Here is a 21,442-nt window from a genome sequence, read left to right on the forward strand (position 1 = left end):
TTAGTAGTTTTCGATTTTATATCAACATTTACTTCAGTACCGGTGATATAGTGTGATATTCTTACTGGATTAATGTAACTCGTCCTTTATTTAACTATTTCAGATCAAGAGGATCAGGTTCCAGAGCCCGATCCGCAAGAAAATTTTGAGTAGATGTTAGATATTTTTTATTTTCTATTTGCTTCCTTATTTGTCATATTTCTTTCAAATAATTAATTTCGTAATATTGTTAAGTACTTTTAAGTTACTGTGTAAGGAATGTAAACCTTAACTTTTTATTTCGCTTCTGCACTTAAGTTATTATATATTTCCTTTTGGATATCCGGGGTTGTTACAGTTGATATCCGATCCGCATTCCTCGGACCCATTTCTTACACAATAATCCTTAGGAAAACACCAAAACAATGAATTATCACTCAATCATTCATTGTGAAACGCAAGTACAAAGAGATTAGGAGAGGAAAACCCCCACTAAACCGAATAGCCCAGGATGGTTCACTTAGGAAAGATGTTGACCGGATATTTGAAATGCTTGAGAGACTCATTACTGCCCAGTAGGGCATAGAGGAGAGGAGAAAGCTATATAACCCTCCCCCCTTGCTACAGGTTGAGTCAGCCCTATAGCGAGAGGATCCCGAGCCACCCCGGTACGACCCTGCTCCTCCACAGTACTACCTGACACCACCACAGTATGAATCAGTGCCCTAGCCACAGTACCACCTGGCACCACCACCGTACAATCTGGTGCCCCCACTGTATCAGCAAATACCACCACATGGCCCCTTAGTTTATCCTCAGTATGGCCCAGTCCCTCTTCCACGGGACCCAGTTAATCCCATGATTGACCCAAACTACATAGAATGGTACAAAAGACTAAACCCATCTACTTTTGCAGAGAGATCATTTTTTGAAGATGTCGAGTACTAGTTAGCAAAGACAGAGAAGACCTTCGAGACTTTGGGAGTGGCTCCCGAACAGAAAGTCACCCTTGCTACCTACAAGCTAGTGGGAGAAGTAGACCACTGGTGGGAACTCAAACAGACGACTTTACCTGTTCCAATTACTTATGAACAGTTTCTAATAGCCTTTCATGCAGAGTACCTTCCAGAGCATCTCCGACATCTGAAAGAGATAGAGTTTGTACAGTTGGTCTAGGAGAACATGACTGTGTCAGAATATCCCCGCAAGTTTCTGGAGTTGGGCTAATACTCCCCTAAGACGTTGTTGGATAAAGGCAGGAATGCTAGGAGGTTCGAGTAGGGTATTTGCCAAAAGATCAAATAACATTTATTTGTACTGGAGCGTATGACTTATTCGGCCTTTATGGCCAAGGCACAACCAGTGGAGAGGAGCTTCCGCACCCTCTCTTAGGCAACAGGGAACCTCAGACCCTCAGCTCCACCCCACAGACCAGCACCTACTATGCCTGTTCAACAAAACAAGAGGCATAGGCCGGTGATCCAAGCTGCCCCTCAGGCTTCAGTGGCAGGACGCGGTAAGATCTGTCAACATTGTGGCAGAGATCATGAGGACCAACCGAGTTACCATCTCAACAATACTTGTCGCATATATGGTAGTGCCCAACATTATACGAGAGAGTGCCTAAGGAACTAGAATCAGAGCAGACCTCATATCCAGGGCAAAACTTACAATCTCACCCAGTAGGATGCAGAAGCCAACCCGGACGTGGTACAGGGTATGTACACTATCTGTAACTACTTTGTTCATATTTTGATTGATACTGGTGCATCGCATTCATTTGTTTCATCTGTTTTTGCATCAAAATTTAATGTATTATCTGATAAACTTGATTCTATGTTATTTGTGTCTACTGCTGGGAGTATGACACTATTGGGAGAAGTTATCTACATGGTTTGTGTCGTAGATATAGTAAATAAAAAATTGAGTGTGAACCTGATAGAATTAGACACGGGAGATTTTGATGTAATTTTAAAAATAAATTGGCTAGCGGTGTATCACACCACCGTAGATTGTTTTAACAAGAAGGTTGTATTCAATCCTCCTAATGAGGAGCCATTTACAAATTAATAAAATTATTTAGTATTTATTCCTTCATGATAAATTTTATTATTCGTCAAGTATTTTAACCCTACTGTTTTCTCTAACAACGCAAACCTAGGAAAGAGATTTATATTCAAGAGATTTCGATAGTCTGAGACTTTTCATATGTGTTTTCGGATGAAATACACGGTCTGCTAGTTGACAAGGAAGTTGAATTCAGCATAGACCTCCAGCCAGGCACCCAGCCTATTTTTGTTGCTCCTTACCGCATGAGCCGTGTTGAGATGAAGGAACTGAGAAAACATATCACTGAATTGTAGGACAATGGTTTTATCTGACATAATGTGTCCCCTTGGGGTGCTAGAGTCACCTTTTCCATAAAGAGAGATTGAACTTTGAAGTTATGTATTAATTATAGAGGGTTGAACATAGTCACAATCAAAAACAAGTTTCCCTTCTCAGGATTGATGACCTCTTTGATCAGTTGCAGGGTGCCCAAGTATTCTCAAAAATAGACCTGCATTCAGGTTACCATCAGGTAAAAATCAGGACAGAAGACATCTCCAAGACAGTCTTTCGGACCAGGTACGGACACTAGGAGTTCTTGGTCACCCCATTTGGACTAACCAATGCCCCAACCATCTTCATAGACTTGATGAACAGGATCTTCAGACAATTCTTTGAGCAGTTTATTATTGTGTCCATCGATGACATCTTAATTTATTCAAATAGCAAAAAGGAACATGCTCACCATTTAGCTCAGATTTTGTAGGTTCTCAGAGAAAATGACTTGTATGCAAAGTTGAGTAAGTGTGAATTGTGGCTTGAGTAGACCACCTTCCTAAGACACATTATATCAGAGGATGGAGTGTCAGTGAACCTTGAAAAGGTTGAAGCAGTGCTCGGCTGGAAAAAATTGATATCAGTTAAGGAGATCCGTAGCTTTATAGGGATGACATGTTATTACCACATGTTTGTGGAAGAGTTTTCTAGTTTAGCTTCTCACCTTACTCGGCTCACAAAGAAGAATATCAAGTTTGAGTGGAATGAGAATTGTGAAAGAAGTTTCTCAGAGCTAAAGAAGCGGCTGACTACTGCACATATGTTGCCCTTACCGAGTGGATCGGGGGGATATACAATTTACAGTGATGCCATCTATCTAGGCTTGAGTTGTATTTTAATACAGCATGGGAAGGTCATAACCTATGAGTCCAGATAGTTGAAAATTCATGAGAAAAACTATCTCACTCATGACTTAGAGCTTGCCGCAATCATACACGCTTTGAAGACTTGACGTCATTATTTATATGGAGAGGTATTTCAGATCTACACCGATCAGAAGAGTTTGAAATACATATTCACTCAAAAAAAATCTCAACATGCATAAGAGAATATGGATAGAATTTCTTAAGAACTATAATTGCGACATCTTGTATCGGGTAAGGGCAACGTGGTTGCCGATGCACTCAGCAGAAAAAATGCAGGTACATTAGCCCATTTGATTATTTTAGAATGCAGACAGATTGGGTCGCACAACAGGTACGACTTCAGGACTTGAGAAGAGTCACATGTTTGGGTTACCTGACTGTTCAGCCTGAGTTAATCCAGAAAATAAGGAAAGCTCAGTCTACCGATTCCACCCTAGTAGCTCTCAAGAGAGATGCAGAACAGGGAGTTAGCTCATAATTTTAAATCTCCACTAATTTGTTGCTCATATTCTAGGACATGGTGTGTGTTCAAGGTGACAGTGAGTTAAAGAAGGACATCATAATAGAGATCCATAGCTCAAAATTTGTCATGCATCCTAAAAGCACTAAAATGTACCAAAGTATGCGACCCTGATTTTTGTGGAACGGGATAAAAAGAGATATAACTGATTTTTTTTCTAAGTATTTGGTATATCAGCAAGTCAAGACAAAGTACCAACGTCCAGGCGGGCTACTTCACTCATTATCGATCCCATAATGAAAGTGAAAACATATCACCATGGACATCGTGATAGGATTACGTAAGGCACGCTCAGGACATAATGCCATCTGGGTAATTGTTGACTAGCTTACCAAGTCTTCCCACTTCTTGGCCATCGGGATGACCGATTCCTTGGATAAGTTAGCAAGATTGTATATCCAAAAAATAGTCAGATTACATGGAGTACCAGTGATAGCAGTGTCCGATAGGAACTCCAAGTTCACTTCTCAGTTTTGGAATAGCTTTCAGCTCCCTGAGTACTGCATTCCACCCTCAAACCGATAGACAGTCAGAGAGAACAATCTGTACACTTGAGGATATGCTCCGAGCTTGTGTCCTTGACTCCATGGGCCATTGGGATGACCATCTACCCCTGATAGAGTTTTCATACAGCAACAGGTACCAAACGAGTATTGACATCACTCCGTATGAGGCGTTATATAGGCGCCCATGCAAATCGCCGATTTGTTGGGAAGAAGTAGGCGATAAAAAACTGTTTGGTCCAAATCTGGTAGAGGAGACTACATCCAAAATAGTTAAGATTAGGAAGAATATTCAGACAGCTCAGAGCAAGTATAAGAGTTATGCGGACACCCAAAAGTGATATTTAGAATTAGAGAAAGGCGATCGGGTGTTCTTTAAGGTCACTCCTTTCAGGAGGATCAGTAGGTTCGGCAAAAGGGAAAAACTGAATCCCTGATTTATTGGACCATTTGAAGTCTTAGACAGAATTGGTACCGCCGCCTATAGACTAGCACTGCTTCTATAACTTTCCAAAGTCCACAATGTGTTTCATGTATCCATGCTACGCAAGTACAACCCGAACCCCTCTAATGTCTTGGCCCACGAGCCTCTCCTACTCTAAGAGGATCTATCATACGAGGAAGTACCAGTCGGCATTGTGGATCGAAAAAGTATATTACTCCACAACCGAAAAATTCTCTTTATAAAAGTCATATGGTAGAGTCACAAACCGAGAGAGGCTACATAGGAGTTAGAATCAGACTTTATAATCCAATATTCTCAACTGTTTGATTGAGAGGGAGATAGACAAATTTGAGTGACCAAATTTCTTTAAGGAGGAAGAGTTGTAACACCCAAATTTATTCAAATATTGAATTAAATTGTAGATATAATTTTTGTAGTTTTTTTATTTTAATTTAATGAAAAAAATGGAGTAAAATTGATGGAGGATTAAATTAAAAATAATTTTGGGACAAAAGGGTGAAAATTTGAGTTCTGGAGTTATTTTTGAAATAAAAATCGAAAAACAGAGGCCAAAATGCAATTTTGAGACATTTTACCACGTCAAACGCCAGGTCAGCAGCCCTGACCAAACAAGACGCGCCAAGTGACAGAGACGTTGACGTAGGAGGCCACCGGGGGGGGGGGGCATGTGGGCGATCCACGTGCCCGCGATCGAACGGTGGAGGTCCGTTCTGCGCTCACGGACGGCTTGGATGCACTCCCTCCTAAACGTGATCGGACGACCAATAGTGAATCGTGATGGATGGTCCAGATTGGATCACGATAAACGGTCCAAATTCACTTTCTATTTAATTGCGATCGGATGGTCAAGATCAAACGCGATGGACGATCCATATCAAAAGCTGATGGATATAAATAACCCCCATCCGCACCAAACCCTAACCCTAGTAGCTAGAACCCCTCGCCAGAGAAGACGATCCAGCCGCCGAGGAGCTGACTGCCGCTACTCGCCGCTACACCAGAACCCTTTTCGATTACTAAAAAAGGTAAAAGCTTCCCCTTTTGTACGAAATTCAACTTTAAGCTCACCCATGGACAAATCGAAGCGAAAAGACTTGCCAATTGGTCAGAAAATACCTGCGAAGTTCGGCGGCGCCACAGTGGAAAATTTCACAAAACGCCTCCGATGAGACCCTTCCTGATTCTCGTTTGACGTAATTTTTTTACCGTTGTGATCATCGTTCTTTTCTCTACAGGTTGACCAGAGCAAAACACCCAATTGCAACGTGAGCCGAAGGAGCTGCCGCATCGGAGCGCCCCGCCGCTGGTGAGTTTCGATTTTTTGTATTTTTTTTACCAACCGAGGTCCTTAAGTGTGTTTTATCGTAGGGATTGATGCAAAATTGGCTGAATTCGGCCAAAAATGGCCAAAACAGCTTACTCGAGGCGGACCGCCGTCGCGCCGTCCCTGGAGTACGGCGGAGCCGCCGTGTCGGATTTTTAAAATTGGTCGAGTGGGTCGTGGGACTAATTTTGGGTTTATTTGGAACATTTGTAGGTACTATAAGCGCGTTTCAGTTCCCGGATAAAAAATTCAAATAACTTAGGGACCGCCTATAGGCACAGTAAACTATTTAGCTTTTCGGCGTTAAATCGAGTAAGGATCCCTCATCCTATTCCCTATAATAAAATTGAAGTCTAAATAAATAATAATGTGGTATTTTGTGCGATTTTAGTAAACATACATAATTAATTACTGATTGTTTATAGAACCCGAACCGGAAATTGTTCTCTGTTGATATATTTCACAGTCTAAAAGTATGATAGTTTTTTATCGATTTATTTTATGGTTTGAATGTATGAATTACTACCTTACGTGACTATTGTTTGATTTGGTATTTAAGACATGATTGTATTACCTGATGCATGTTTATTTGCTTATGTGATTATATTTGATTTGGAAATAGAGACTAAAGAAAAACAAGAAAGTGGTGTGATTAAATAAACAGATAGAACGACAACCTTACCAGATATCCTGGGAGATGGTGGACGGACCGGGTACATAGGGATTCATACCGTGAACGTTGTCTCATACCGGACGGGGTATAAAAACTGAATAATTTAGCGCTCATACCAAATGGGGTATGGAGACGACCCGTTTCACCCTCATACCAGACGAGGTATTGAGATTTAATAATTTGACGCTCATACTGAACGGGGTATGAGGACGACCTTGTAATTGAGATTGTTAAAGAAAAGAGTTCACATGTAGCGGGGACATCCCTATGAACCCCCATGGATACTAGTAGACTGGTGAAAAGAAAAACAGTTATGGTTTGATTCATTATTAATGGATATGGATTTATAATATGTTCTATGTTACTGATTATTCATGAAATTATTATCTGTATGGTATTATTGTTTTTATAGGTTGTTTTCATAAATTCTCCTATGGTAAGTGAATAATAAATAATTTTATAATTGATAAATAAATTTACTAAATTTAATGCTCTATTAGTGGTTTTCTATTTTATACCAACATTTGCTTCAGTGCCGGTGATATAGTGTGATATTTTTACTAGATTAGTGTAGCTCATAATTTATTTAACCATTTTAAATCAAGAGAATCGGGTTTCAGAGCTCAATCCGCAAGAAAATTAGAAGTAGATGTTAAATATTTTTTATTTTTTATTTGTTTCCTTATTTTTGGTGTTTCTTTCAAAAAATTAATTCCGTAATGCTGTTCAGTACTTTTAAGTTACTGTATAAGGAATGTAAACCTTAAACTTTTATTTCGCTTCCGCACTTAAATTATTATATATTTACTTTTAGATTTTCGAAATCGTTACAATTTATTTATAACTAGTAAATGTCTAATATTATATATTCATAATATTAATTTATATATATTATTGAATATTACGTTTATTTGTATTTTAATTAATATTTTAAAAATAGTTTAACGTTAATTATTTATATAAGTATTTAATTTGTTATAATATTTACAACATTTTACTAGCAAGGTAAATAATAGACAATTTTTTTTTTTAAAATCTAAAATATAAGTTATACACAAAATTATATTTTTACTAATGAATCAGATATGCCAATTTAATATCCCCTTTAGACCCTTATCGTGCCTTGGGTCGCGAACGCGTTAAAATATAATTTTTGTTCTCACCGACATACTTTGCGGCAACTGAAATAAGGAGAACGGAAATTGGGGAAGCACTGTAACGGCTACTCACACATATGACAAGGGAGCGTCGAGGCACACGGGAAGAAGGTGAAGAGCCGAACCAGAAGAATCACGCAGGCGAGGGAATCGGGAAACCTTGCAATTGCGGGGCTGTCTGAGAAGGGGGTTCGCGCATTCCTCGAGACGGGGATCGGGTGGTATCGATGAAGGGTTGAGGTTGAGGGATGCTTTTGGGAGAAGGGGCATAAAGAAGCAGCTAGGGTTTCGACTGGAAGCAGGGAGGTTCTGGATATTCGCTTCCCAGGGTTTTGCGCAGAGAGTTTGGGGGTTTCTCGGTTTTCTTGTCGGATTGTGGGGAAAAAAGGAGAGGGGGCTTCAGTCAATTTTTTCCTTACCTAATTCTCAGTGAAGAGCTATCTCGGTTCAAGGAGAGGGAGCGAGAAGCATTCAGTACAGGGGCGGTAACGCTCGAGTGATTGACATTTTCTCTGGAGTCCTCTTCTTCTTTCTGATCAGCTCTCGAGATGAGGAGAGAGAGTGTTTGACATAAACGAATAGTGTGAACGGAGAGAGAAACCGGATTTTTCTGTTCCTTCTGTCAGGTTTCGAAAGAAGAGGAGAATCGAGTGAAGAAGAGGAGAGACTTGTCATAGTACACAGAATATCAGGGAGGGGAGAATGAAAGCAGGGAGTAGAATCTAAAGAAGAAGAAGAAGGAGAAGAAGAAAGGAAGCACAACCAGATAAAGAAACAGGAACAGTAGTGTGGTAGTCTTCTACAGAAACTTGACAGCAAATTGGTGCGTTTCCATTGAACACCTCTTGCTTAATTCATGCAACTTGTCGAAGAGCTCTCCCTTGAGTGTATATTGGACTGAATCAAGATGATTGTATCTTACATTGTCTTTGATCTCATGACTATGAATGCCTTTCAATGAAATTGTTTGGTGATGTTTTATATTCATGTTATAAGCTGTTTGAAGATCCTTCCGTTTTGTCTCTGGTTTTGTTTGAGATTTACTCGTTATTTTGGCTCAATTAAATGAATATTCAGATGCTAATTACTGTACTCAAATTTTTTCCTGTATTGATTTCTTTCTCATCTTAATAATGCTTCTTTTTCTATTAAAAAAATGCTTTTTTTTTCTTTTCTTTTTATTCTCTTGATATGCATCATGCCTTCAGATATGGATGCAATAGTGGGGGTTTGGCATGCAGGATGTATAAGTTTTCATTCTAATATAGTTTAAAGAATTGATGTTGAGTTATTGGTGAGAACTAGTTGTTCGTACAGTGTTCAATGACCTGTATCTGATTGAATGGAAATGTTAATGTTCCTCACTTTTTTTTGGTCCCATCTAGTTTTAATGATGGACTGTGGTTTCCATTATGTCTAGTGGTGATTTGTGGACATTGCACCTTGTTTTAGGTCTGCTAGAGCTAGAATACTGTCTGTTTTACCATCACTTTGAATTATCATATCTCCTTTACTTCTTTTGATGATTGAATTTGAATGTATCGTATGTTAAGAGTTATAAATGTGCTGTCCTTTTTGAAAATGAGTTATGATCAATGGTACAAATATTCAACCGATGAATTTATGGAGTTTGGGTACGAGTTAGCATGGAAGAAATATGGGTATATGGTTAATATCTTTATTTTTCCATGCTTTATTTTGTTATGCAGGCATACTTGCTGCCCAAACAGGTGTTTATAGGACATATTGTATGTTGTTGTTTTGCACAAGTAATTTTTCTGGGTTGTTTAGTTGACAAAGTAGACACTGATTTTTGGGAATCATCTCGGACTTATCCTTGCTGTCCATATTTGGCACTGCACATTTCCAGATTTGCCATACAGTCTTGGTTCCTTTGGGTATTTGATTTGCATAGTTCGCAGGCTAAACGTTGTCTAGTGCATGTCGGATGATTCAGGGTGTTGCATGGTTAGGACATTCTCTTGGCAAGTAGCACATAGATATTGTCATTAAATCACTTAGATGGCAGTTAATGGTTTATTTTTCTGCTTCTTCTTTCTTTCCTTTATTTTGTGTATATATATTGCATTTGATGATTGATTCTCTTAGTGGTGTTTGAGGCTTATGTTAAAGAAAAGGCGAATTAGGTTAAAGAGTATAAAGGTAAAATACACCATATGTAATTATTTGTTTATTTTATTTTTTATTTTACAAAACTTGTTTATATGAGATTATAATATTCAATAAAATACACATAAATCATTCTTAATATGGTATCAGAATCCTATCCTAGGAGATCTTAGACTCTTTTAAAAATTATATTCAATCATAAAGGGGGTCAACCCTCATTTTCGGCCACCAAATGTGGGCTACCGCAAGCCGACCATCTCCACCACAAGCCCACATTGTAGCCAACCATCTCCACCAAGACCAACCTTCATCGCTTGATCCAGTTTGCCTAGATGCCCATAGCCCAACCATGGTCACTCTCAGTCACGTAGTTCACTTAGATGCACACAACCCAATTGTGGTTGCTCTTAGTCGTGTAGTTCGCCACCATCTGCTAATTTGGAAAGGTTATTTAGATGTTCTAGTTTGGAAAAGTTTACTATTTCTTAGTATAATTCTAGCTATTCCTAATTCTACTAGTTTACTATTTCTTAGTTTAATTTTAGTTTAGAAAAGTTATTTATAAATTGTTATAAGTAGTCTCAAATTTCATTGTTGATCATTTCAAGTTATTCAATAATGTTTTTGATAGTTTTTCTTTTTTTTTTTGGTTATGTGATGCACTCATATCCTTAAGTTTGATGTTTTAGACTTGTTAGTAAGGAATCCTAGGTGTGATATTTAGGTCTTTTTTTTATCTCCAAGTCCCTAATTGGACAAATTAACCCTATTTGTCCTACATTGTTGCCAGTTGAAGTGGGTAACTAGAGATAACAAAATTCACATTATGTTCATTTTTGAAATTAGAGTGGATATTTCTTAATAGTCTATTCCATAATATTTTGGGTATATTCTTTGGCTATTAGCCTTACTTTGTACCATTCTATTGTTTCATTTGCTCTGTATTTTATGGTAAACACCTACATGCATCCTACAAGCTTATTTCTTTTGGGCAAGTCCACTATATCCCATGTTTGATTCTTTTCTAGTGCGGATATTTCAACAATCATGAAATTCTTTTTATTTTTTATAAGATAATGTCTCAGATGTAGTGATGAGAATAGACTAAGTATTAGGACTCATCAGAAAATTCTTGTAGGATTGCGAACATTTTTCGAAGAACACAAACTATGGGATCGTACGCAATTGATGTTTGTTGTATTACTTGGTTTACGGATTATAATGAACACATCAATACTAGGTTGTATAGGGTTTTTAGGACTTATCTTAGTTCTATAACTTATTTCTTATGCTTGAACTTGCCTTAGCTCAAGACCTGAGTTCTTCCCCATTGACTATGCTTTAGTAAATCTTGGATCATGTAAGATTTCATTGGTAGGTTGAGTTTGAGGTTTTTCTTAGGTGGTAAAGCTGGTGCGGTGATAAATTTGGAAAGTTGAGGTCAACTGAAAGATCTTTATCCTTATTTTCTAATACAGGTCCCCTCTAAAGATAAAGTCGGGTAAAATAGGATTTTGTCTCAACAAAAGCTCTAAGATACATAGAATTTTTGTATAGATAGATGATAGCACTTGTGCCCCCTTGAGAAGAGGAGTGCCCTACAAACGCACAATTTAAAGCTCTAGGATCAAGTTTCCTTCTCTGATTGGAAGGGATAGGAACAAATGCTACACATCCAAATATCAAAGGAACTAGATGGGCTATGATACTGATTTTTGGTTAAAATTTGGAGGTTTTACAAAAGACTTTTAAAATTAAGAACAATGAAAGGTAATTGATTGATGTTGTAGGTAGCTTTAAGGACTGCTTCTCCCCAATACTGTTTGGGAATATGATTTTGGAATAAGAAGGTTTGGATAAAGGAGGCGACTATTTTTTTGTTCTACCACCCCATTTTGTTGTGGAGTGTGGATAAATGGTGATTCATGACTAATTCCTTTTTAGTTGAAAAAGGAAGACAATGTCCGATTAAAAAAAAATCTTTTGCGTTGTCAGTGAGAAATCTTTTATGTAGGTACCAAATTGGGTTGTGATTATTTTGCAAAATTGAGGTATCACGTGATCCAAATTCGATTTGGTTTAAGTGAAAAGATTCATGTGTCTCTTGTGCAATCATCAATAAACTATATAAACCATTGAGCTTCAGATATATTACAAGTGTGGGCAGTCTAAATTAATGAAGAAAGAAACTTACTCCTTTTATTACTACTGGAAAATATTATATGCTTATGTTTAGCAAACTCGTATATGTTGCAATATAAATATTCTATTAACAGAGTTTTTAAATAAAAAAGGAAACATGACCTTTAAAATTGAAAAGGAAGGATAACCAAGTTGATTCGTGGTAAAGTCAGAGCTTGGTAGTGGAGTCAGTAGTTGTGGTAGAAAGCCATTATTATTAAATCATCTTCATTTGTATATTAATATTTGGATCTCCTGGTTTTGGTTTGGTGCCCAGAATGTAACTGATTTTTCCTTTCTTTAGAACGGTCCAAATCAGAATGTGACTGGCTATGCAGGGGGCTGGTTATGGGTTTTTTTGGCTAGAATCAGCTAGTTGTGCAACCATTTCCGGCAGGAGGCAGGTCTCGCAACCACTGGTGAGCCGTCTCTGCTGGTGAGTAATTGCTGGTGGCAGCGGCTTGACTTCCTTCGATGGCTGGTGTTGTGAAAAAGTTTAGTGTTTCTTAATTTAGAACTCTGATATCGTGTCAGGAATAATTATGTTGTATTTATTGAATAATATGTCCCTATATATACAATTTCTAGAGATAAGAAAGGGAAAGCTAGAATTAGTTACAAAGAGCATACTTTACTTCAATATCCTTTAACCTAGTTTAACCCTAATTACACATAAAGTACATTTTTAACAACAATCAACTTCTCTTCCTTTTTATTAATAAAGGTGATGCCCTATGGTTTTTTGTACGTGGGTATGCCCTCGTGGTATCTTGTGAATAATACTTTTTACTTATGTGCTAATAACTATTATACTTATGTACTGATTAAGTAGCCCAACCTGGTCAATCACTCCAAGAGTTTCAAAATTCTTTTAGAGGACACCAGCCCTGCCACCTCTAAAAGCTACAACTCCCTGAGCACGGTTCTGGTGAGGCGTAGTTCGGGTCAAAAACCCTCCCAGCAACCCAATTTCACCAAAAAGCCCAAACTTTTTTAGGCTGAAAAAGAGAAATGGATTAACCATGCTGGCCCAAGCAAAACTCATCCAAAGACTGGCAACCCAGGTATGAAAGTCCAGAAGGTAAAATGGGAATGGAGAAAAAAGAAGACTTCTTTCTAGAGGCCTATTAATGCTAACATCGAGAATCATATTTCCTCACCCTCTAAAACACTTCAGACCAAAGACTTGGTTGCTTTTGCTTTCATCTCAAATGACTGGTCCAAAGAACTGGTTCTCTCGATAAAACTCCTCTAAACCTTCTAGATGAATGCTTCCCCATATCTAGTATGGAGATTGTCTTGAGCAACACTGAGCCCATTACCCCCACATCGCATGTGATGACGGGCAATGATTTGGCTACAATATTCTCTTCTTTAGAACAACTTCTCCTCGAGAACAAGGAATGTGACATTCACTGTTTCTTCGGTTGGATTCTAAAGAACATTTTCGCGATCGATAAGTTTTTGGGGGCCTCTTTTTATGGTTATGAAAAAAGCATTCACTCTCCCTTTACAAACTTGGAGAAGTGTGTCTCGGAAAAGAAAAAATGTGAGTTGATGATTGAATCGGGTGCAAAGAAAGAACAAAAATGGGAGTGTAGGGAACTACGAAGGCTTCATTCCTCAATCAATTATGACAACAAAAGAGGAAAGAATAAGGGAAGTGGAAAGGAAACAAGAAAGAACGATATTCTACCCCAATGATTGACAAAATACTTTCTTGGAACGTTAGGGGTACTAACGGCTCAAAGAAACGATTGATTATCAAGGGTTGTCTTAACAGATGGAAGCCTTCCATCATTTGCCTACATGAAACTAAAATGGAAATTATTAATGGGAGGCATATTAGAAGCCTATGGAGCATTACTGACAGTGGTTTGAATTTTGTGCCTGCAAAGGGTGCCGCAGGAGGTATTCTTTTAATGTGGAGGAAAGACAGAGTTCATTGCCAAGATTTTCTTCCGGGTGAGATCACTCTTGCTTGTCTATTCTTTAACTTATCTAATGGGGACACATGGTATTTTGTTGGTGTATATTGCAGAGGTAACCCATCCGAGAAAAACACTCTAGTAGAGGAACTTTTTCACCTAAAAGGCTTATGGGGTAACAATTGTATTATCGGTGGTGATTTCAACATGGTGCTCAAGAGGTCTGAAAGATCTGGCTTCGGCTGTAGTGATTCTGATATTGAAGAATTTCATTCTCTGATTAACAGACTAGATATCAATGACATTCCCCTCACGGGTGGTAATTGGACTTGGAATAATCAAAGAGACCAACGTTCCTTCTTCAGAATTGACAGGTTCCTCATCTCCTCCAACATCCTCATGTCCTCCCCAAACATTATTCAAAAGGTGTTGCCCAGACCCACCTCCAATAATTTCTCCATCCTTGGGGCCCCATACTCTTCCGAATAGATAAGAAATGGTTCGATGTTGAGAGTTTCAAAGTTCTGCTCACTGACACTTGGAATAATGCTCAAATGAGAGGCACTACAAGCTACATAATTGTACATAAATTGATCAAATTAAAGACCGAGATCAAGAAGTGGGTCAAGACCATCGAGAAAAGGGAAGAATAGAAAACAAATGAGATTTTGGCAGACATTGATTCTATAACAGATTGGGAAAAGCTCAAAATCTGACCCTTGCGGACAAAGATAAAAAGAATAGTTTGAAGGTTGAGTTAGCACAATGGTTACACATGGAGGCCATCTCCTGGAAGCAGAAATTCAGAGAAAAGTGAATCAAAGACAGGGACAAGAATACTAAATATTTTCACATGCTTGCCAATTACAGAAGAAGAGTTAATTATATTGAAGAACTCCTAATTAATGTCTGCCCCACCAAAGGAAATAATAGTTTGAGAGAAGGGGGCAAGAATCATTTCATGAATCTCTATACTGAATGCATCTCTTCCAGACCCCGTTTGGATGACTTATCTTTTAATATGCTGAATGAGATTGATTGTACTTCACTAGAAATGAAATTAACTGAAGAGGAAATTTTGAATAACCTGCAGGACTATGATGGTGTTAAGGCTCCTAGGCCTGACAATTTCAACTTAAAATTCGTTCAAACTTTCTAGAATGTTCTAAAGGATGACATTTTGGATTTCTTCTCTGCCTTTCAAAAAAATAGATCTTTTGTCAAAGCTCTCAACTCTACATTTCTAATTATGATCTCCAAGAAATCAGGACTTTCTTGCATTAATGATTTTTGCCCCATCAATTGGGAGCATCTACAAGCTTCTCTCCAAGGTGCTTGCAAATATATTTGCTAAAATTCTACACAAAGTTATTGGTGAGTGCGAACACGCCTTCATCTATGGAAGACAGATTTCCGACTCCATCCTGATTGCAAATGAAGTAGTTGATGAAATTAACAGGAAAAACTTGAAAGGTACCTTATTCCAAGTTTTTCAATGCATCCAAAGGATTAAGACAAGATGATCCATTTTCTTCCCTTTTGTTTATAATTGTGATAGAAGCGCTTAATAAACTAATTGAAAGAGCTAAAGACCTGCATTTTTTCAAAGGTGTATCACATTCGGGAAGGGTCCAAACTAAGTTGAGCTGTCTCACGTATTTTTTGCAGATGACACACTCATATTCTATCAACTAGATATAAGCTTCCTACTCTTTCTCAAATGCACATCCCTCTGTTTTCAAGCGATCTCTGGTCTCAAGATTAACCTTAATATATCAGAACTAGTGGTACTTGGTGACTTGGGTGGGAATGGTCTTGTTCAAGTTTTGGGCTGCAAGCTAACACAACTCCCTATCACTACTTAGGGATCCTGCTTGGAGCAAAATTTAAAGATAAACAATGTTGGGATCTATTAGGAAACTCCTTAGGATTTATTACATAAAGAAGGGTAAAAAAGGAAATATACGTATAAAAAGGTAGAATAGGAAAAACGCAGAACAATTGGGATTAGGGTTGACCAACCCTAACAGGACTCCACAGCCGACGCCTCTGCCTTTCAAATCCATTTCGTAGACGACACCGATCATCATCATTACGTGATTCCTGCCCCCAAACTCCAGCAAGCTTGATCCCGCCTTGAATAATGATTTTATTTAATGTATTTAGGCCTATAAAATGGCCCCTTTCATCGACTGTAAGCACATCAAAAATCAATGAAAAAAGTCTTCTACTTTCTCCCTTTATCATTCTTCATCTTCTCTGTTTTCTTCTTCTTCTCCATTAAACCTTCACAAGATCAGAACCATGTCCAAGGCTTCTGACAAGCTGGTATACCAAATCATATGCCGACATTACCACTCGAACACAGTCGAAGGGTAAGGTTCTGGTGATTGAACTAGAAAATCTTTAATCACTTACTGTAAAAGAAGTCGATTTGAAGTTAGCAGCATTCATGGGTGAATCACGCAAACAGTTCAACGTGATACTCGAGCTGCTCCGAGGCGGAATCACTGACCAGGCTGAAGGAAACTCGACGCGACAGGAAGTCGAGACCCATTCGGGTGGAGGCCTTCTTCCTTTCCCATACGACGCAAATGCAGGAAAACAAGGGTTCAGAGCTCCTTTTGTTGCCGATCCCGCTGCCTTGAATCGGAACCAACCATACAGCAGACCGGATCACGACGAACCCGACCGAACTAGCTCGAACCACTACATCCCTATAGTTGGGCGAAGTTGCCGATGTATGGTATCATGGATGGCTAGTGAAGTTTGATACACTAGATCAGGAATATTTCGTGGAAGAACTATCCTGACGATTTTAGAGGACCTTCTTGAAAAGATTTCATAGAAGAGTTCACCAAATTATACCAAATAGGTACTGTTCTCAAATTTGTTAAATAATTTGAATATTCACATTCTTTTATAGATGCATATAACCCTACACTTTTAGAGATATTTTTTATATTCACTTTTATCAGTGGCTTCAAGTCATAGCTACAATTCATGATAAGGATTCTCAAGCCACAAATGCTCAACCAAACATTTGAACAGGCCTTGCTGAGAATAATCAGTCATAAAGCTCCGCATTCCTTATCTTCCTAGTTATGAGGCTCCCTCATCAGAAAGAGACCGATACCATGATAGATCCTTCAGGAGCATGGGGAAATGAGCAGATCCTAGAAGATCAACAATTTGTTATAAATGTGGAAATAGATATTTTTCAAGGCACCGATACTCCAACAAAGCAGTCATAGCAGTGGAGGAGATCATGCCAGAAGAGATTCCGGAGAACAAAGCCTTTGAGGACGCTAAAGATGTTGGCGATGACCTTACTAGCACTTTGTCCCAACAAGCAATAGAAGGGGTCATCACATGGAGCACCCTGAAAATACAAGAAAACTTATCAGATCATGATGTGTTGGTACTACTGGATAGTGGAAGCTTACATTCATTCCTGGACGAAGTAGCTTCTAAATGGATTAAGAATCAGGTGGTCAACAGTAAACCCCTAACAGTTATGGTTGCCAACAAGCAAAAGATATTTAATCACCTTGAATACCCATATGTGACGTGGATCATGCAAGGCTGTTCACCTACAATTTCCACATCATTTCACTGGGAGGGTATGATATTATATTAGGGTTTGACTAGATAAAGCAATTCGGCCCTATGATGTTTGACTTCCTCCACACAACTGTACAATTTAATTATGAAAATTTATAAATATCATTGTAGGGTTGTGACTTCCTCGAAGCATCCGAGGCAAGAGAAATAAAGGCGAAACATTGGGTCAAACATAAGCAAGCGGTTGAAGGTGGAACAATATTTCTAATAATGAAAGTTTCTGATAAGGTACCTACTTTCGAGATGCCTAACCCAGCACTAAAAGCACTACTTAAGATAATATCAGGATGTCTTTCAGGAACCCCATGGATTGCCATCAGCCAAAGCCTTCGATCATGTCATCACTTTGTCCAAACATAATGCTACCGTAAATATTCAACCCTACAGGTATTGTTCAATCAGAAGAACGAAATAGAAAAGCAGATACAACAAATGCTGAAGGACTCATTAATACGGCCCAGCCGTAGCCCATTCTCTTTACCAGTACTGCTCGTCAAAAAGAAAGATGGTATGTGGAGGCTTTATGTGGACTATAGAGAACTAAACTCTCTGACCGTAAAAGATAAGTTCCACATACCCATCATTAACGATCTTATTGATGAATTATAAGGAGCAAATATTTTTTCTAAAATTGATCTTAGAGCAGGATATTATCAAATCAGGGTCAAGGAAGAGAAGATCTACAAGACGGCCTTTAGAACACACTAAGGTTATTATGAATTCAGGGTGATGCCTTTCAGCTTGACCAACGCCCCCGCTATCTTCCAGGCTCTCATAAATCATATATTCAAGGCTTTTTTCCGAATGTTTGTATTGGTCTTCTTTGATGATATCTTAGTTTATAGTACCACTGAGCAGGAGCACTTTATTCATCTGAACGAAGTTCTAAAGACACTCCGAGATAACAGGTTGTATGCATAGTAATCCAAGTGTTGTTTTTTTTAGATAGATGTGGAGTATTTAGGGCATATCATCTTGAATCACTTTTTGGGTCATTTGAAAAGAAAGAAACAACCGAGTTTTTAAAGGAAAATAAGTCGATTTTAACGTCATTTTAGACATATGGTTTCATTACTTTGGTTCTATTGTTTTGGTCATTCTATTGACTATCTAAATGACTTAGCTTACATTGTTGATATGCTAACCAATTTGTAAAACTTTTGTATATGAGTGGTGCTTCCTTGGTACCATTACTCAATACTAATCTTACACTTTTATTTCGAAGAAAAAACTATTATAGTTGGTTGTTAGCAATTTTCTCTACCATTCCTTGCTTAGCTTAGCTATTATGTTAAAAGTTGTTGCTTTGATCAAATGAATACATTTATCAGAGTAGAGTAAGGTCGTCTTTTTACTTGGTACCAAAGTAAATGAAGTCTCATTGCCAAGAAAATAGAAGCAATCTTGTGCAGATTTGTATGGGTGACTCAGAGGAGAAAAGGAAATATCACTTGATGACATGGGAAGTGATTAAAAGGTAGTTTAATCAGGGGGGACTCGGTCTTAGATCAGTAACGGAGATGAATAGGACACTCTAGGGGAAATAGTTATGGAGGTTATGAAAGAAAAGGATACACTATGGCAAAGGGTTATTGAGACTAAATTTAGTGTGGTAGATAGAGGTAGGTACTCTAGTGTTCTTACTAGACCACTCGGGAAAAGATTGTGCAAAAATATTTACATGGGAGGAGATAAATTTAGGGAGTGCGTCAAATGGAAAATAGGGAATGGGGAGAGTATTGGTTTCTGGGTGGATGCTTGGAGTGAAGGAAGTGTGTTGAAAGACAGATTCACTCATATTTTTGCTATTGTTAGATAAAAGGGTATGTCAGTTAAAGAGGCATATAGGTAGAATGCAGGAGGGAGAGTGTGGCATGTGGAGGTGGTGAGGAACCTTAATGACTGCGAGATTAATGAATACGAATCATTTTTGAGCTCTTTGTATTCTGTATTTCTTAATGAGAATTATGACAAATTAGTTTGGTCCCCTAGTTTAACAGGGGGAACTTCACAGGTAAACCATCTTATAAATATTTAACTACAGAACTCGAAGAGAGCAATTTTCCATGTAGACATATTTAGAATGTGAATGCACCTCTCAAGGTAGCTTTTTTTGCTTGGGAAACAACCTGTGGATGCATTCCGATCATTGATAAGTTGATGGGAAGAGGGAGGATCATGATTAATTAGTGTTGCTTATGTATGAGAGCAGAAGAGGCCTGTGTTCACATTCTTCTTTGTTGCCCTATATCGTATATTTTATAGACAATGACTTAATGGGATTTTGGGATATAGCTGAGCTATGATGGTTAGTGTAAGAGATGAAATTTGGGCTTGGAAGAGTATTACTGGTCGGAGAAAACAATTGGGGTTCATTCCTTCAGAAATATTTGGGTTATTTGGAAAGAAAGAAATAGGAGAATGTTCGATGGAGTGGAAGAGGATCTGGATACAAGTAGAGCGAGATGGTTTCAGATCTTGAGTCTTTTTGTAAGTGGTTCATTCTTTTATTATTATGGAGGATTTTGGTGATTTCATAGACATTAGCTGATTTATAAATACTTTTATACATGAGTTTGCACTTCCTTGGTGCATATAATCAATGAATTTAGACTTTTCATTTCAAAAACGAAAAAAGTAAATGATGTCTTATGGACGACACTCATTTTTAGTTTTTCTTTGTTCATGTCTTGGTTGTATGTAAAATATCTAGTTGAAGTTTCAAGTAATAAAGTTTACTTTGTGTTGCATTTGTGTTTTCATTACCTTAATATCCTAAATTTTCTTCCAATTGATAGATTTGTAACTATTTTGTATATGAGTGGTACCCCTTTGGTACTTTTTGCATAATAATATTTCACTTTTATTTAAAAAAAAAAAATCTTAAAATTCCTTTGGTTGGGTTTTCCTTGTTTTATGTTATTGTTTATGGGTTTAATATTGTGCTGTTTATATTTGGAGGAAGAAAATCCTTTTTCCACAATAATGGACTATTCTTTATATTTTGTAAGTAAATGCCTTTGATCAAGAAGGCACCCAATATTTCTCTTTTTATGGTTAAGGAAAAGAAAATCAAGTTGTATCAATTGAGGAAAAGAAAATCTTTTATGGTTTCTTTTAAAATATTAGACTTGGTTTTGACAAACTTTATCCAAATATGCAACACGAGGATAAACAAAAAAGAAATTAGTAGGAATGCTTGGAATGTAACAAAAGATGCCGTCATGGCTAATCTGTTCTTAAACAGTTTACTTGTTTTGTAATGCTGAGAGTATTTTAAGATGATATTGGTGTCCACAACATGTTCTACTTCATTTGATTCTGCCATTTGTTTCTTTAAGATTATTCTTCGAAATAATATTTGGCGATTGACATTGTCAATAACAGTATAGCTGGTAAGCTTTTGTAACAATGCATGCTTGTTATCCTATAGTTTCCACAATGGTGAAGACTAGAAACATGCAGAGACGTGTTGCTTTGATGCGGAATCAAACACAAAATGATGCTCTAGATCATGACCGCAGTGATTCTCAAGACCTGGCCTTGCATGCTGTGCATGACCAACCGCACCATGGTGGCACTATGGTTGATGGTGATAGTCAAACTTTTTCTCTTGCTTTGTTTTTTGTTTATAGTAAAAAGAATCATATTAGATATCTATCCAACTTATTTGAGCTTGATACTTGCTCATTTTTAGATTATACTT

The 21,442-nt window shown here is 37.8% G+C and overlaps 1 protein-coding gene across 2 annotated transcripts in view; it reads left to right on the top strand.

Moving 5' to 3' along the window:
• The first annotated feature begins 7,824 nt into the window (after positions 1 to 7,824).
• The window catches only part of LOC110825129 (uncharacterized), a 34,491-nt gene continuing 20,873 nt past the window's right edge, over positions 7,825 to 21,442 (top strand). The window contains exons 1-2 of one of the 2 annotated variants that reach the window (XM_088215395.1): positions 7,826 to 8,696; positions 21,170 to 21,328. In XM_088215395.1, the coding sequence (XP_088071521.1) occupies positions 21,178 to 21,328 (151 nt within the window). In that variant the 5' untranslated portion in view covers positions 7,826 to 8,696; positions 21,170 to 21,177. Of the gene's footprint in view, positions 8,697 to 21,169; positions 21,329 to 21,442 lie in introns of both variants that reach the window. The other variant, XM_088215396.1, reaches the window with a different exon arrangement.

The sequence above is a fragment of the Carica papaya genome, chromosome 3 (genome assembly GCF_054855325.1).
Source record: "Carica papaya isolate Zhongbai chromosome 3, ASM5485532v1, whole genome shotgun sequence".
In the NCBI taxonomy this organism is placed as follows: domain Eukaryota; kingdom Viridiplantae; phylum Streptophyta; class Magnoliopsida; order Brassicales; family Caricaceae; genus Carica; species Carica papaya.